General features: G+C 42.7%; 1 protein-coding gene across 1 annotated transcript in view; it reads right to left on the reverse strand.

Moving 5' to 3' along the window:
- LOC308095992 (oxysterol-binding protein-related protein 3-like) overlaps window positions 1–17,973 on the reverse strand; it is a 31,033-nt gene that overhangs the window by 9,615 nt on the left and 3,445 nt on the right. Inside the window, exons 2-13 of the mRNA XM_080443228.1 lie at window positions 9,896–9,995; window positions 8,773–8,889; window positions 7,883–7,936; window positions 7,530–7,643; window positions 4,152–4,304; window positions 2,667–2,757; window positions 2,295–2,398; window positions 1,398–1,487; window positions 891–1,053; window positions 624–748; window positions 339–458; window positions 20–113 (exon numbers count right to left, since the gene is read on the reverse strand). Of these exons, the coding sequence (XP_080299354.1) occupies window positions 20–113; window positions 339–458; window positions 624–748; window positions 891–1,053; window positions 1,398–1,487; window positions 2,295–2,398; window positions 2,667–2,757; window positions 4,152–4,304; window positions 7,530–7,643; window positions 7,883–7,936; window positions 8,773–8,889; window positions 9,896–9,958 (1,288 nt within the window). The 5' untranslated portion in view covers window positions 9,959–9,995. The remainder of the gene's footprint in view (window positions 1–19; window positions 114–338; window positions 459–623; window positions 749–890; window positions 1,054–1,397; window positions 1,488–2,294; window positions 2,399–2,666; window positions 2,758–4,151; window positions 4,305–7,529; window positions 7,644–7,882; window positions 7,937–8,772; window positions 8,890–9,895; window positions 9,996–17,973) is intronic.

Here is a 17,973-nt window from a genome sequence, read left to right on the forward strand (position 1 = left end):
TTTGAAAGCCGCAGTGTACCTGAGCCGTGCCTTTGGCTGCCTCCCTCGTTGACGTAGGTATCCATGGAGACAGTGTCGCTGATATCACTGATGTAGGAGTCATCGTCTGACATCTGGACACAGGGATCAAAGACACAAAATGTCAGCCAAAAGGACAGCCGGAGGCCAACAGCCTGCATCACATGGCATCTGTACATACAGTACTTCTGTCCCTGAATGTATATGTCCCATGTTGGGAACAGTTATTCGAATCTTATCTAACAAACGTACATTAAGTTCAACAAGAGGGGATATTATTGAGCATTGGAACGAGCTGCGTGTAATGTCTGTAATCTGACCTCTGAGGAAGAAGACGAGAGGAGGTACTCCTGAGCGTCAAAGAACTCCGACAGAGAATCGGACGCTTTGCTGTCATTGGAAGCCTGGTGCACCAGGGAGCGGGAACCGTCCGGGAGATCCTTATTGGTCGATGGGAGAGAAACGGCTGGAGTGAGTCTCGTGGTCGTCATTCACACATTCCATGAGTGTGGGGCGTATGAGAACGCACACACCAGAAATGTGTGCGCACACATGCATGTACACCTACAGTACACATGCTCAAAAGGGCAACCTCACACACTTACCGAGGCATAAGCGTTCTTTAAGCAGATCACCTGTGGCGGAGTTGGGGCCTGCAGGTCGATGGTGTGTCTCAACCTGTCTCTCTCTGCTGACAGGGAGCTGAAGGCAGACTTCAACGTAGCGTGAACTGGATCCAGACAGATAAGATAAACGATAAAAAGTTAAGTGATACAGCATTAAGGAAAAATATTCCCCTCCGTATGGAGCTGCTAAGAGTTCGCCAGAAACCACACGCCCCCCCCCCTGGGACAGAGGAGAGAAGGACTCACTGTTGTTGGCCAGCCTGCAGAAGTCCTCCTGCAGATGGTTTGCGTCCGTGGGCGAGTCTGGCGATAGGGGGCCAGGATCCTGGCAACTGGGCTCAGCAGTGATGGAGAGGTTGGGGTGGGAGGCGTGGCGGCGAGGGGAGTCAGAGGAAATACAACTCGGTACCTGGACAAGAGACGGAGGATAGAAAATGGTTAATAAAGAGGTGTATTTTGATAACAGCTTTAAAAGATGATTCTGATTTGAGAGAACAGCAGACCAGCCAGTCAGTACATGTATTACAAGTTATGTGCGTGTGCGTGCGTGCATGTGTGTGTGTGTGTGTGTGTGTGTGTGTGTATGTGCATTGGGAAGAGAATGCACTTAATGCCTCTTGTGATTAGTAGTTTCGTTCCCTACCTATGTTGAATGCACTTATTGTAAGTCGCTTTGGATAAAAGCGACTGCTAAATGACTGTAATGTAATGCAATACATGCATGCATACGTGCGTGAGTGCATGAGTGTGTACCTGAAGACTAGTTTTGCCATCTTTGCCACTGTTTTTGGAGCGCCATCTCCTCGGTCTCTTCTCCTTCTTGGGGATGTCATAGCCAGCTGCCTAAAACACCACGAAGAACAGAATAACGGACACGTTCCTTTGTAGAGATGGACTAGAAGAATAACCATATACACAATGGAATAATGCTGCAAATGCTTACATTAAATCTCCTTTATGTCACAGCAACTGTGCTCATGTAAATATATCCAGGGATGTGTGTGTGTGAGTGTGAGTGTGTGTGTGTGTGTGTGTGTGTGTGTGTGTGTGTGTGTGTGTGTGTGTGTGTGTGTGTGTGTGTGTGTGTGTGTGTGTGTGTGTGTGTGTGTGTGTGTGAGTGAGTGAGTGAGAGAGAGAGAGAGAGAGCTCTCAGGGGTAGATAAAACATGTCATGACAGAGGCCCTGTATCTCCCTTGAATGTGTGTGGGAAGGCTGATTTTAGCAGTCACACCTGGCTTAGCCTCGTTCCCAGCCTTACTCATCTGCGAAGGGAAAAGCCTGGTCACGACCTAAAGCTGAGAGTGTCTATAGGGGCGGAATTTCCGTCGTACCTATTTCCCCCGGAAACTATATTTTTTGACCAATCACAACACTCTTTCGTTCACGGAGAACGTTAACAGATTTGTAAAGCATCAAGTGCAAGAACCAGAGTATACCTGGACTTGGTGAAATCTGACTCAGACACTACACATTTCTGAGGATGTTATTGACTGCTGACTGCTGTGCTTAGAGGGCATGCATTGCTAGATGCATGCCCTGGAATGTCCACCATTTACAGTATGCAACTACTACTATGTTCAAGAATACTTGGAAATGTGTGTACACGTGTGTGTATGTGGGTGCGTCCGTGCGTGCATGTTTGTGTATACCTGTAATGCACTGATGGCAGGGGCGGAGTATGTTCTGTGAAGTACTTCCATGCTCCTCAGCAGCAAGTTGAGTTCCAAGAGGTAAGACTCACATTCCTCTAAGTCTGACAGACAGACAGTGAGAGACAGAAGCTTAGAACCTTTAAAAGAAACATCTAAAAAACACAATTCAAACAGAACGACACTGACACAGATAAGAGACCTGCAATGCTGTGCAAGACACTCCACGAGAAAGAAATATGTCAGAGGCAGTGAGCAGCCAGCAGGATGAGTAGATAAAAATAGCAACTAATGATATTCATAAAAAGATTTAAATAATACAATTCTAATAATAAAGTAATGAAACAGTGGTGACAGCAGTAAGAGACCAACCTCTGCAACATTTGTTCATGTCCTCTGAAGTGTGGAGCCAGGCACTGACCTTAGCCTGCTGTACGGACGCCTGCTTTGTGAGAGTAGACCTCTGATAGAGAAAGACAGACAGAGAGAACGTGACATATAAACAGAGAGAGAACCTTGTTGACTGGTCTATATTTGGCCCCCTACTTTTTTCCCCCCTCTACATCAAATCTTCTCAATGAAAATAGCTTACAACAATAATAATAAACGTTATTTATAAAGCGCTTTTCAAAACATGTTTACAAAGGACTTTACAGTGGCTATATAAATACAGTACACCAAGAACGATTCAGCTTTATCGTTTTTTTTTTAGATGTTTTCTTTTTTTGGGGGCTTTTATGCCAGGACAGTAGACTGACAGGAAAATGAGGAGAGAGATGGGGAGTGACATGTAGCAAAGGTCGTCAGGATCGGGGTTCGAACCCGCGACACGCTGTCAGGCTGGCATTGCAGCCTAGGGTGCCTGGACTGCCACGCCGCGGCCCAGGCCCAGCTTAATGTTTTTTTTTGCTGTTTACGCTGTAAGGATTCAGCTTAAAAACAGATGGTAAAATAAACAAAATCATCTAAGAGAAGGCCTTGGTATAAAAGTAGGTTTTCAGAAGTGATTTAAAAGATGACACTGAGTTTTGCAACCCTTACGTCCTGAGGCAGGGCGATCCAGAGTCTAGGTGCCCAGGCTGCAAAAGCCAGATCACCCACAGTGACGAGGCGAGTTTGGGGAACAGTCAAGAGAGCCCTGCCTGAGGATCTAAGGTTGCGCACAGGCTCATATGGTTCCAGCATGTCTAAAATGGAACTGGGAGCCTGACCTCACAAGGCTTTAACACATTGCCTGCCAATAACGCATATATGCGTTCTTTAGAATCCATCACTTGCCTGCCAATAATGCATATATGCGTTTTTAGAAAAAGAAAAAAAAAGAGATATGATTTTTCGAAGATCTAGACTACTATCCACTTCCTTGTTAACTTAAAACTTAAAAATTCTGTATCTCGGCTCCTGAGTACTTTTTGTTTTTTCAATGAAAAATCTCTGGCAGGCAACAGCAAAAAATCTGAAATAATTCTGGCAGTCAATCGGTTAAAAGTCGTCAGTAAAATCTTAAAATCAATTCTGAAACTCACCGGTAGCCAGTGAAGGGACGCCAGGACTGGTGTGATGTGGTCGCGCCTCCTAGAGTTAGTCAATAATCTAGCTGCCGAATTCTGCACAAATTGGAGACGAGATAGCCTATTTGCTGAGCCCAGATGGCTTATCTACAAGCTATCAGCTATTTTCGGCAACTGTTCGCCTATTTTCGCAGAATGTTCAAATAATGATGACACCAACATGCAAGCACATTCAATGATTTCCAGCAATGTTACATTTCTACAGTCTTTGAGTTAAAAATGGATGGAAAAGTGTTTCTTCTTTCTTTATCAGAACGTTTTCCTCAACAACGTTCGGATGCGTTACCTTCCAGGCGGCGTCGTTGGGGGCGGGGGAGGAGGCGGTGTGCGGGTGGAACAGGTTCCTCTCGTAGGGGTCCCTGGCGATCTCATTCTGACGGAAAACACGGTGAGTTCGCAGCTTTGACACCCACTCGTCAAACAGCTCTGCAGACTTCACCTGGCCGACGGAACAAAAGACAGATTTTGCACGGTCAGCTGGGAACGGCAGTGTGTACGGAAAGAGGAGCAATGTTGCTGCTGTGTGTGTGTGTGTGTGTGTGTGTGTGTGTGTGTGTGTGTGTGTGTGTGTGTGTGTGTGTGTGTGTGTGTGTACACTACAGCCATGGAAAGGTCAACTGAATTGTACCAAAGTTTACTTTATTTCCCTCAGGATTAAGCCATTAAGACCTGAGGCCGATTCTAAAAACTCCTTCTAAATCCTACCCGAGTTCTCTGAAAAACATGTTGCTAATATATATATCGTCTCTGTTGGGTGGACTGGAAACCTCATATGTCCAAAACGGACTTTTCAGGATTCATTAAAAAAATATCAAAAGTAGCAGATCTACAAGTCCAAAACGCGTAGCTTTGCGCCGCGTTTTGAGCTTGTGGATCTGCTACTTTTTTAATACATTTATTTAGATTTTTTGCCGTGCCACATTCAAAGTCACTTAAATCACCTTTCTTCCCCCTTTCTGATCCTCGGTTTGAACTGCAGCAGACCGTCTTGTAAGTCTACCGGCCGAATGGATCTGCCATGTTATCGGCTGATTGGTAATTTGCGTTCAAGCGCAGTTGGACAGGCGTACCTAATGAAGTGGCTGGTGTATGTGTGCGGGCAAGATTATAGCCAAAAGAAATGTTAACTAACACGAGAACAATCTATGAAAAAATAAATGTGTTAAATTTTAACTAAAACTAAGCTTGTGTGTAAAACAAGAACTTGACTGAAATTAAAATATTGACTTAAAGGTTTCATGACGTTCAGTTTTACCACACATTAACTCTTTCTTATTTATGGAATTTGGGTTCTGAGTGCCACAACCAAAATTAATTGTAAAAAAAAAAGTGCTTAGGAGCCGAGATACAGCCTTTTTCAGTAAAAAGTTAAACAAGAAGTGAATGGAGCAGCAAATCTTCAAATCATCATATCTTGAGTTCTGAACATGTTTTTCAAAAAAAAAAAAAAAAAAAAAAAAGATTATTTTTTTATTTTTTTTTATTTTTTCATGACGTATTTGACGTAGTGTGGCACACGGGGCGTCAGGCCTCATGACGTATTTGACGTATTGTGGCACTGAAAGAGTTAAAAGTCTTTGTCATGGTCCTTCAAACGTGTATAGAAAGTTTTAACAAAAAATTCCACTCCATTGATCCATGGCAGGTGTTTTTCTCTCACATTTCTAAAGCCTTTTCAACTGCAATAAAAAAAGAAATCTTTGCCTGCGGGTGTCGCTGGTGAGGGATTTTGCCTGTCAATCATTGCCTCTGCTCCGCCCCCCCCAAAGGAAAGGATAGGGGAGGGGAGGGGCGAGGAGGAGAGTGGGCGGGATTAATCGACTGTGACCTCACTGTCGAAGGGCCAAGCTCAGATTACTTTTCAGCCTAATTATTCAGAAAACCCCAGACCACAGAAAATCCACTGAATGTTCAAAGTTCAGATTTCTTTGGTGTATTTGAGGTCATAAAACCCCCCAAAAAACATAAAAAATAAAAAAAAAGTTAAAATGAATGTCATAGAACCTTTAAAGTTATATAGAAATAGAATTAAAGGATCATTTAGCTTTTCTTTTAGTCATTCATGTTTTGGGGTGTTTTTTTCCTTCTTCTCCAGATGCAGTTAATGTCCAAATTCCAGACATAACCATAGAACACTTAAACCCTGTGCTGACAACTAGATGGGCATGTGGTGGTTATTTCGGATTAAGTGGCCAAGAAGGATGTTCCTTCTGGGTCTGTTTTGAAAACATATTTTTCATTATTTTGGCTGAATTTCAATGCATTTCTGATCTGGTCAATGCAGCTGTTGACAGCGGAGTTAGCAATGTCACAATAATGAATTTATTTGTATACCACTTTTCCAAACAAGGTTATAAAACGCTTTACAGAACAAGGTAAAATAGCAGCATGCTAACCATAAGAATTAAAACAGCAAACAAAATCATGGGTAAAATCAATTAAAATTAGGAAGTAAAATCTAGTAAAACAATAGAACTGACACAGAAGGCAAAACCACTAAGAAAAGGGCTTGACGTATGTTTTTGAAGAAGTGATTTAAAAGAAGAGACTGATTGACTCAGATCCTCAATAGCGACCATACAGAAATGTTTCAATACTTGGGGGGAAAAAAGAACACCATTCGTGTTAAATATGTTGAGACTCCATGTTTTTGCATGGGCACAGAATATAAGTATTGGTGCTTCAAGCAAGGGTGTCAGTTGAGTATGGCAAGGTGTGGCAGCTGCCATAGCTTGGCACCCTGGTCAAAATTCTAATTTGCTTGTTAAAATACAAATAAATTCTGTCCATTGGGAAGGCATGCCCAGGGCCGCATTAACCGTGGAACTTGTGTTCCACGGCCCTCAGCCTGCAGGGCCCTGTGAGAATGATAGACAGTTTAGACACTGTAGTTATAGCAGAAACAGACTGTTAGAAAGGCTGTGCAGTGTGACTGTCAGCGCCGCTCGTGCTGGCGGTGGCACATGCACCGAACGCACGTGCGGTGCGCGTTCATTCGATGGGCGCGCGAACGCACCCGATATTGTCCGATTAATGTTGAGGGGGGGGGCTTTGATTTTGTGTTGTTCCACGGCCCTGAGGGGTCTTAGTGCGGCCCTGGGCATGCCCCTCGGTTATGCAAGACCTGCTGAACCCGTTGTCAGAATACTTAGTGCAGTGCAGTACCCAATATCATAGTGCTAGGAGGACAGTCTAGACGCCATGTATTCGGAACACATGCCCCTTCTGCCCCACTGTAAATCCATAATTGAGATAGAAATGGATTCATTTAATCTACTTTAGCACCATTGTTTGTTGTGTTATTTTGGTCTTTTTCCCTTTATACGCGACGCGAATGTGAATGTGTCGTGGAGAGTTCTAGTTGAAGATGTTTAAATGATGATGCAGTTTGTCATGCGATACTGGTGTACCTTTGTTAATAGCCTACGTATGTCGGAAATGAAGTGTTTCCTGGCCATTGTGATTGATGCTATCAGGTGACCTTGCCACACCTTAGCTGTTGCTGAATTGATACCACTGGCTTCAAGGGAGGGGTGGCCAGGCCAGGGCAGGGTTTTCTCAAAAACTAATACTACTAATTGGAAAGGGACCATTTTGAAACTAAAATCACCCTGGGTGCGTGCGCGTGTGCGCGTGTGTGTGTGTGTATTTGTGTGTGTGTTACCTTGAGGTGATAAATGTTATCTTCTGTGTCCAAATCGATGCACATGGATTTCTTCTTAATGGACATGACCGACAGGCCAACATCAATGCAGCCATGGAGCTTTCCTTTCTTCAGCTAAGCAAACACACAGATAGAGTTAGGCAAAACAATTTAGTGTCAAGTGTGTGTGTGTGTGTGTGTGTGTGTGTGTGTGTGTGTGTGTGTGTGTGTGTGTGTGTGTGTGTGTGTGTGTGTGTGTGTGTGTGTGTGTGTGTGTGTGTGTGTGTGTGTGTGTGTGTGTGTGTGCCTGTGCGCACATGTGTGGTGTACAGGAATGGACGACAGGGCGCCTACATAATTGATGGAATACTTACATCGGTCCCGCGCTTTGAATACTTCAGAATGCCTTTCTCCAGCACAAAGTATCTCTGCATGGACAGAAAGCATACAGAATTAACATTCCTCTCCCCTTGACGATGGAAATAAGATCTCAAGCTCTTTTTGTGTCTTATCCTTTTGACAGCTATGTACATTAATGTAATCTTTTTTCCGACATCCCGAGTAGAAATAATCCACATGAACGGCCCTCCTACTCATAATTCCTGGTCAGAGCTCCGACTTAGCCAAGATTTAGTACTGTGACGTACAAAATACAAGCAACAACATGACTATTGCTGACAGGTTTGAACAAAAAATAACAGCTTTTAAAGTTTTTCCAAAAGACATACAGTATAACATCTATTCCACAGCTTCTGATGTTGTAAAAGCAGCCAAACAAACACCAGTTTCTATCGGCTTCCATTTTGTTTTGATCTCAACCACTTGAAAGCTCTGAGGTGGGAAGTAGGACATTTTTGTTGGATATTCTGAGCTCTCCTTGGTATAAATACATCATTTGTGGATGGCATGCAGTGAAACCAAACCACTTTTTCTGAGGTCACAATCTTATAAAACCTTTTTAATCAATTTAAAAATTTCACTATGAGGAAAACATATGCATTATATAAATGTCTCATCAGTGATACATTTCTAAGCATTTGCCATGTTATACTTTTTTGATTGTCGTTTTGGTGATTGATATCTGCAGAAGAAAAGACCCCCACAGACTATCTTCTTCACTTGTAAATATTAATATTTATTGGGAACCCAATGCAAAAGTCCTGCCCTTTTGTTTGCGTGAGCTGTAATTTTATTTTATGTAAAGCACATCTAGTTTCCTTGTTGAACTTAACTCAACCTTGACTTGACTCGGTGTGAGGCTCACCTTGTGCCATCCCTTCATTGGCCACTTCCTCCTCTTCAGCAGGAGCCCCTCCTGTCTGTCAGGCTCCTGCATGATGGCAGGAACCCCCCTGAGGCCCTCCACTATCTCCCAGCTGTCCTGGAGACAGAAACCAAAAGAGAGAGAGAGAAGTGGTGGATGACTATGGGCTAGTCAGAAAGTGATCACTTTGCAGATGAATTCAAAGGGCAATAAGCCAATCTCTCTCTCTCTCTCACACACACACACACACACACACACACACACACACACACACACACACACACACACACACACACACACACACACACACACACACACACACACACACACACACACACACACACACACACACACACACACACACACACACACACACACACACACACACACACTCTTAGGCCTGTTAGATGTCCTTCAGGAGATCATGGTTTGTGGTGTAAAAGAAAGAACATTAAAATAATAATAGTGGCTTCAAAGGATGACTTACACTGTACTGGGTACTGTGATACTTCACAGTAACTGTTACTGTGAAGTATCACAAACTATACAGTAATAAGTAGTGATGCACCAAAAGGAAAAAAAATGCCAAAACCGAAAACAAGGAAACACTTGCGTGTGTTGCGTGTTTACTAACCTGGCCACTTTTTTGTACGATTGCCGTCATGGCTGTGACTCTGTTGTGTGTTTACTAGGCTTGTCATCCCCCTGCCTGCCCCTCGCCTCCCTAGTGTCCCTCCCTCTTCACCCCCCTGTGCCGCTCCATCCCATTGTGTGCTATACCAGCTGTGTCCCGTCCCTTCATCGTCCACTGTGTGCCATCAGCTGTCCCGTTGTTTACCACTTGTGTTTATAGTTCTCTTCTCCCCTGTTCCTCATTACATACTGTAGTTGCAGATCTACTATTGAATCTTGGATCTTGCGGATCCTGTTTCAGTATAATTGTTCAGTGTTTTCTTTCACTCATTCGGTCAAACACCAAAATATGTTGTATATTGTTATTATTTTTGGCCCAATCATTTCGGCAGAGATTTCGATGCGACCCTAGTAATAAGAGCAGAGCACACATTCATGCACACACATGGAAATCCACACACACACACACACACACCCACACACAACAAACCTGGTTGCTGTCATGTTTAGAAGAGCCACTGCTGTCACTGTGAGTAGGTGACAATGATGTCATCTTTCCACGACGCTTTCAGCCCCCTGCGGTCTTGTTTCTGTAGAAGACACAATAATCAGAGATCACACCAGTGTCATTGGGGACATCATCACTCACTCTGATGTCAGCAAGGCCTTGGGCTGGAGGGAACTGTTTAACCATTTAACCCTGGTGTCCCTATTTTGGGCATGTCAATTAAGGTGATTCTTTGCTTTTAACTTAAGATTACATTAAAAAGATTTGAGCTTGTAGATCGGCTATTTTCGCTATTCCTTGTTCGACAAAGTATATAGGCCTTAAGTGGTAAAAAATACAGAAGTCAAAAGCATGGGGGAATATCTCAATTACTTATATATACCTAAGAAGTACAGAGAAGAAAAGCGGGGAATTCTAATGACTGGCATCTTCCAGGAATAGTCTACTAACTTTTTCCAGAGTTATTATTATGTCACAAGTTGGAACAAACTTCCAGAGAATCAGAGGCTTGCACCAACTCTGACTCATTTTAAATCTAGACTAAAATATGTTACGTTCTCTCCACTGCTTTTGACTAAGAAACATTTAACAGACACATTTTAGCGTATAACTTTTTACAATAATCATTTTATTTCTGTATTTTAGGAGTTTAAATGCCTTATATATTTGAATGCCTTCTTGCATGACTTATGTAAAGCACCTTGAATTGTCTTTGTGTAATGTGCTTTACAAATATACTTGCCTTGACTTGACAATTTGGTCACAGCCAATGTTGTCACACACATGACGAGAGTCACGAGACTGAATGATTAATAGGAAACCATAACAGCGCAATAAGATTTTATCTCAAGACTCCAACTCATCAGTTCTATGGACTCATATACACACACACTCACACAGAGTTCAGGGTTCAACTTCCACCATACTGCACCATACACACACATACATAAACGCACAAAAGCATGTGTACAAACTGATCTTGGTGTGCACCTCCCATGGATACACACATGTACACACGCACGAAAGCATGCACACAAACACATTATGCACATTCCAAGAGTGAGGAGAGGAAATTGCTTTAATTCTAAAGCGCTACTATGTAATGTTGGGTCAGCGGCCACTTTGGACACAAATAACATGGCAGCCAACGTCTTTGCCTTCATTACCCAAGATTCTTTAAGTCCCTGCTCAGGCGTGCTGGTGAGTGGTGACGTGAGACTCTTTGAGCGTTTTGCCTGAATGGGCGTGGATTTGCAGGACCTAGCAGTGAATAACTCACACGGAACTCGAACCTCCACGCATGTGCGTGGTGATACATCATAGCCAGGTAGGTACAGAGTCAAATTCATATGACTCCTCATCTGAAGTCATCTCTGAACACCATGGCAATAACAAACACACAGTGACTAATAAGCCATGAGCACGTCATTGCTTGGCTCACTAATATCACAGCAAGGATATCACGCTTTCCTCACACAAGAATTACAACAGCTTTTTTTAAGTGAGGGTGAAGGGCCCTTAATATGCACAACTGCAGCATGTCTAATGTGCTAATGATGTGCATTCGACTGATGTATGTAAAATAAACTTTCAGGAATACACTAAAATCTCAATCTCATCAGTAATCAACACATTTCTATATAGCATATGAGAGGGTGCAATACATAGAGAGACAGGTCAGGTAAATGGTGCATGTAGATGGTACTAGGCGTCACATGGACGGACCACATCAGAAATGTGGTCCTCGACGTCTACGGGGACCTACCACAGGTCAGACAAGGTCAGAGAGAGAAGGATGAGGCTGGCAGGGCGCTGCGTCAGGCACCCGCGGGCCGGAAATAGTGGCAAGCAAACTGACACAGTGGGAGCCAACCCAGGACAAAGCCAGGAAAGGCAGGTGTGTAAGGACCTTTAAGCCTTAAGTGGTTGAATAAATAAAGTTCAGTTTAAGTGGTGTATTTCATATTTACCTGTTTGCTTGTTCATTTAAAGTTAAATGTTCTTTTCATATATTGACGTTTATTATAATTAAGTTAAATGCAGTATATCATTTTTTATTTGTTTGTTAAGTTCTCAAATAGAAACTTCAAAACAAATCATCGGTAATCGGTGGTCAAGGACTCTCCATAATCGGGATCAGCCCCAAAAATGTGGCTCTAGTGACCTTCTAAGATCATGTTTGTTGAACACATAGAAACAGGGCCGTTAGTTACAGACGCCTTCGTACCTGTGGCTGTTTGGGCTGAACAGCGAGCTTCTTCACACTCTTCTGTGATGTAACATACATTCCTGTCTCTTGCCACAAATGACTTGTACCAACCTGGTTGGCTGTGTGTGTTTGTGTACTGTGTATGGTATGCATTGTACGTCTAGTCTGAATGTGTTTTAGAGCCACTCCCTTAGTGAGGTGCACACTTTCCTGACCGGTGGGATAACACAAAGAGCGAATGCCCATGGGATTTCCATTCGTGCATGCATGCATGCAAATGTGTGCATGTGTGTGCGCGCGTGTGTGTGTGTCTGTGTCTGTCTGTGTGTGTCTGTGTGTGTGCCTGTGTATTCTGTAGTTCCCCAAGGCCTCTCTTAAAAATCTGCTCCGTGCTGCCCAGGACATGAGTCATCAGCAGGAAAGTATGCGATCCGTGCCTCGATACACGAAACCCAACATAGCACATACTGTAAGCTACCAACAGACCAACAACACACAACAACACACAGTCCAGTCCTAATATAGTACCTTTAAACACTGAAAGATGCTAGTTCCTAACACATGCTAAAAAGGCTGCAACATTTGACTTGGTTTGACAGACAGTAGTTTCACTAAGTTCATCAAGTGACATAGCACAGGTTTATTTAACAGCACCCAGAGCTTTTCCAATCTATGGAGTAACACATAAAATAGCAGTGGTTAATGTATGACTTCATGCACGGAAATGCTTTATTTCATGCATTAATACCACATTTAAAATCAGGAATTGACATGAGTTCACATTGCCTCATTCATGTCCTCATGTATGGATAATTTAAGCATTAACTAAGGCAAGTAGTAGCCTACATCATGAATGATGACTTGTTAAACATCAGTTTTTCTTCTTAGTAGTTCACAACTAAATGGAATCCTGAACTAAAGTCAACCCGCCAGCACAGCACAGAGCACATGTATTGCATCGTAATCGTCACTGATTAAGCATTAGCAATTCATGAGTTCATCATGTTTGTGGCCCTTGGGTAACTTAATGGTGAATTATTATTCTGTTAAGCGTAAGACTAATGTATTATGTTAATTATTAAATATCAAACCACATGAAGTTCATGTGGTTAATTACTTAAGAATTAAGAATTAAGAAATTATAAGAACCCAAGTATCCCGATTCTGGGCATGTCATAGGCGACCATTCGGCGACAATGGGCGAACATTTGCGAAACATTGCTGATCTACAAGCTCACAACACATCATATTGCGACGCATTGCGAGTTTGCAGATCGGCTATTTTTGGCGTAGACATGTGGTGTAGAGGGAATAATGGAGGGAGCAAAGTGTAGGCCCCTGGGAGACCCCAGTCAATGAAGTACATAGGGTTTAACTGGTTAAGTGTTATTATTGGTCATCAATTTGGAACAATTACAAACACATATTATCATCTGACATTAGTATGAAGGAAGAACAATATGTCTATTTATTTCAAGGGCAACAAAAACAAATGAACTTATGTTATGAGTAGCTAATGCTTAATCAATGGAGATTACAATACTTGTGCTCTGGTTGGTAGGTTGGTAGGTTGTCCATTTAGTTGTGAACTACTAAAAATAAATAATGATCATGCTTAATAAGTGATCATTGATGGTGATGTAGGCTATTTACCTTCGTTAATGCTTTACTCAATGCGTTTTTTCATACACAAGCTCATGAATGAAACACTATGAACTCATGTAAATTCCTGATCATTCATCCGTAATAATGCATGAATGAATCCATTTCCATGCATGAATTCATACATGAACTAGTACTATCTCATGTACCCTTAACGTGCAGTTTTACCATGTGGTAAGTACTGTTGTCTACCATTTCTCCTTTATATATCTGGAGGTCATTTTGGGATTAGAAATGTCTCTTTTGTCCACGGAGAGGCACAGTGCCTTGGTTTGGTATTCATTACTCATAACCCGATACAGTACTTGACAAAAGTATAACAAGGCCCTATACAAAACATCAACGTCCATAGGCCACATTGCACCAAAAGCGATTGTGCATTCACTTCTACCTTGAAAACACTCTGTATATTAAAGCACATACCTTGGCAATCACAAGTTCCATTTTCCAGCAGTGATTTACAGCCAAGCCATAGCTATAAACTCCAGACAGGCTGATAACAATCTCTTCTACTGTAAATACTGATGGGGTGGGGAGGGGAGGCGGGGGGGGGGGGGCACACCAAACAAGCCCCACTTTACATAACACCCTGGCTTCCACGCCTATGGACTCACCTCTCCTGTTGCTGTTACACAAGTCGACAGCTAAATTTGCAACGAAACACTTCCCAGCGGCAAAACTTCACACCACCGCATCGCTTCAGAGAACGAGTCTATTCTCTCCTTAGTTGGAAGCGAAACTACCTCATTATCTGAAACTTTGTCCCTTTGTGGATTGAAAGCTAGAGTGAGGCTCAGCGTATAGGCTGAAATGCAGCAGCAGTAGTCATATATCTTGGACTTAAAATGTCACTAGGCTAGGAGATAAAACGTCTCACAGAGTGCCCTACTTACCTCAAGTGCGTGCAGAGTGTACGGCGGTATTGTGTACACCGTTGCCCGACTGCACTGTAAGACTAGAAGCACAGAGTTTTTGTCTTCGCCCTTACGCAATAGGAGTCAATCATTAATGGCACTACACCTTGTAAATGACCCGTTAAGGAGATGGAAAGGGGTCATTGGTGTCGCAGAGGGCCAGTGGCTAAGATTCAAGGCCTAAATGAGGGAATAAAAAAGTTAAACGCTGATGGCAATGGGAGATTTTATGAGGTCACACAGATCTGGCTTCTTTATGATTGTTCTTTAAACGCGGAGTCAGTGCTCTAGGGATTAGGCATTGTTCAGCGCAGCCATACATACCCCATCTCAGGAATGCCCTTCAAGGCACCATACACTCTCACTGGTCTCTCTTAAAGAGAGCCCAACCGATGCCAGATGTTTGGGTCCAATACCCATCCCGATTTTGTACTAGAGTCCTAGACAGCCGATTACAGATGTTTCTAACCAATATTTTGTCAGAAATTGTTAAATCATTCTAATCAATTTGAAAAACTTTTGATTATAGTTTTTATTTGAGAACAATTATAAGCAAATTATTATTATTACAACAATGATAATAATAACTTGAGCTTGTAGATCTGCTATTGAAAATCTTTTAAAACTGCACATCGGCTGCATAAAGCCAATACTGATAGTCAAAAGATATATTGGCCAAACCGATATATAGGTCTGGCTCTACTCTTTTTTTAAATATATTTTTGGGGCTTTTCTTCCTTTATTTGGATAGTACAGTGGAAGAGATATAAGGATATAAGGAAACAGGGAGTGACACGCAGCAAAGGTCGTCAGGTTGGGGAATCGAACCTGCAACTCGCTGTCAGGCTGCATTAGAGCTTATATGTGGTATGCGCCTTAACCACTAGGCCTTCTGTGGCCCCAGGTCTGGCTCTACTTTCAGTCTCAAAACATGTCTTAGTTAGTCAAATCTATCCTTCCTTTTTGAACCATGGACCTGCTAATCTCAGCCCTTCACCCTACCCCTTCAACTTCAACAAAAGTTTGTTTTGTTTTTTAACTTGCTGAAAGATTGTTGTTGCTTTTTTCTATCACTTCTATCACGATTATTCTTGAGAGCAGCTGGTAAAATGGGTAATATGGATTGAACTGGCACTTGTGGCAAATACAACAGTTACAGTCAAGCAAATGGCCAGACCGATTTTATATTTATTTGCATAATGTCAGATAAGGCAGCTAGAAATGTTTTATTGGTACTAGTCATGTGAATGTTACACACGTGGTGGGCACTAAAGGTTGGTCATCATTTCTTGTTAAAGCTACGTTCATAGCTTTAACTGTGAGCTATTAGCCCTGGAACAAATGCTGCACTTGACTTCAAGTAGGGAAAATGTTTTGGGGGGAAATATCCCACTATTGTACAAATAGATACATAGATGACCTCAAACCAGAGCCCACAGGGATTGATCGCTAATGCCGTTCTATCGGGGTGACCTCTGGACAAAACTAGCAAGGCAAGACAGAACGGCCAACATGTGTACACTCTGACAAGTTAAACCCTACTTTATTGATCAGGATCCCCCAAGGATCCAGGTTTGCTCCTTTCTGGCCTCTACTCTACACACCAAATCTCTTCGCCGAAAATAGCCGATTTACAAGCTCATACTTTTACATTGGGACACATTGTGGCGTGATGCGTTGTGAGCTTGTAATTCTGCTATTTTCTGTAGATCTATGTTCACCCCAGAATATGGAAGCAAGGGTTCATGTAATGATCTCTCAAGACAGATTCTGCTAACTGTTGTTGTTAGTAGGAATAAACACAGAAGCACCCGGGAGGAAGTGGACCACGAAAGGGGAGGAGACAAAAAAAAACTTTTTTTTACCGAATGAGTTCCCAAATTGGGGCCGCAGTGGCTCAGGGGTAGAGTGGCTGGCAGAGCGGCACGGACCGGGCTCCCCCAGAGTTAGTGTCGAAGTGTCCTTGAGCAAGACGCTGAACCCCAATTGCTCCCGATGAGCAGGTTGGTGCCTTGGCATGGTTTCCTCCACCATCGGTGTATGAATGTGTGTGTGAATGGGTAATGCACAATCTATGTAAAGCGCTTTGGATAAAAGCGCTATATAAATGCACCATTTACCAGATTGGGGTGATTAAATTAAAATGGAGGATTTGACTGCGTACTTGTCCCAGCATAATGCCAAGCACTCAGCCCCCCACACAGCTGCGGCTGTCGCTGTCCAATCGCCTGTATCCTTATCCTACTGAGCCTTGAGATTGATCACTTGCATGCTTTGCTTTCCCTCTCTCTCTCTCAAACTTTCACAATTTTGTGCAAACTGTTGATTGGAGCTTGGAGAAAAACGAACCCTTGGAAAATGCTTTTGTTGTCTGCAAAATGTCTGGTCTTTGAGTAATAAATTAACAGCATTTAGCTTAACACAGTTGGGCCAAGTGAAAATACTAGAATAGTCATGGACACCGACACACACACACACACGCACACATCACATACACACACAGGATTGCCATGTGCCACTGTCATCATCAACCACCCAGTATCTGCAGCGCATGCATATGATACTACTATCCTGCCGGCCAGGCAAATGGGCCCTTTTACAGATGGCCCATCTGTGACTCTGGCCCTTGTAATGCTCCTGAATGTTCTGGCAAAGCTCCTTCACGGAATTATGGAGTTAAATCTGTGTATATGTGCTGATTATGATACTGAGCTGGCACAAGGTTTGCTTGAAATAGGCCCACATCCACCCGGCAGCATCATCCATCAACTGCCAAATCCTTTCACGACCAAAACAGGAGAGAAATGGATTAAGTCCCTACATCTGCCTCTGGATTGGCTGCAATGAACTGTCCAGCACTGTGTGCATGCCTGGCTGCACACATGCTGAAGCCATTGACCTGTTTCCAGGTAGTAAACATATCGTTAACCCATTCAATCCGGGAACGCATCTCTGTCATTTTAGATTTCTTTGGCTGTTCAAAAATAGCAGATATACAAGCTCATAGCGCGGCACCGAATTTTCTTTTTTCTTTTTTTAAGCGGACATTTGTAACTGAAATCTTTGCTTCTGGGGGGGTCCCTGGAACTACATATTTTACAAAAGTTTGTTTTATAAATATATATATTCCAAGATTTGCAAACATTTTCATGATTTTTTAAAATACAAGCTAATAGAGCGGCACTCGGTGCCGCGCTATGAGCGCTTGTATGTCTGCTATTTTTGAATAGCCAAAAATTAAGAAATCTTAAAATGACACAAATGATGCTTTCCCG

This window comes from Gymnoscopelus braueri (assembly GCF_963280865.1).
Source record: "Gymnoscopelus braueri genome assembly, chromosome: 11".
Classification (NCBI taxonomy): Eukaryota; Metazoa; Chordata; class Actinopteri; order Myctophiformes; family Myctophidae; genus Gymnoscopelus; species Gymnoscopelus braueri.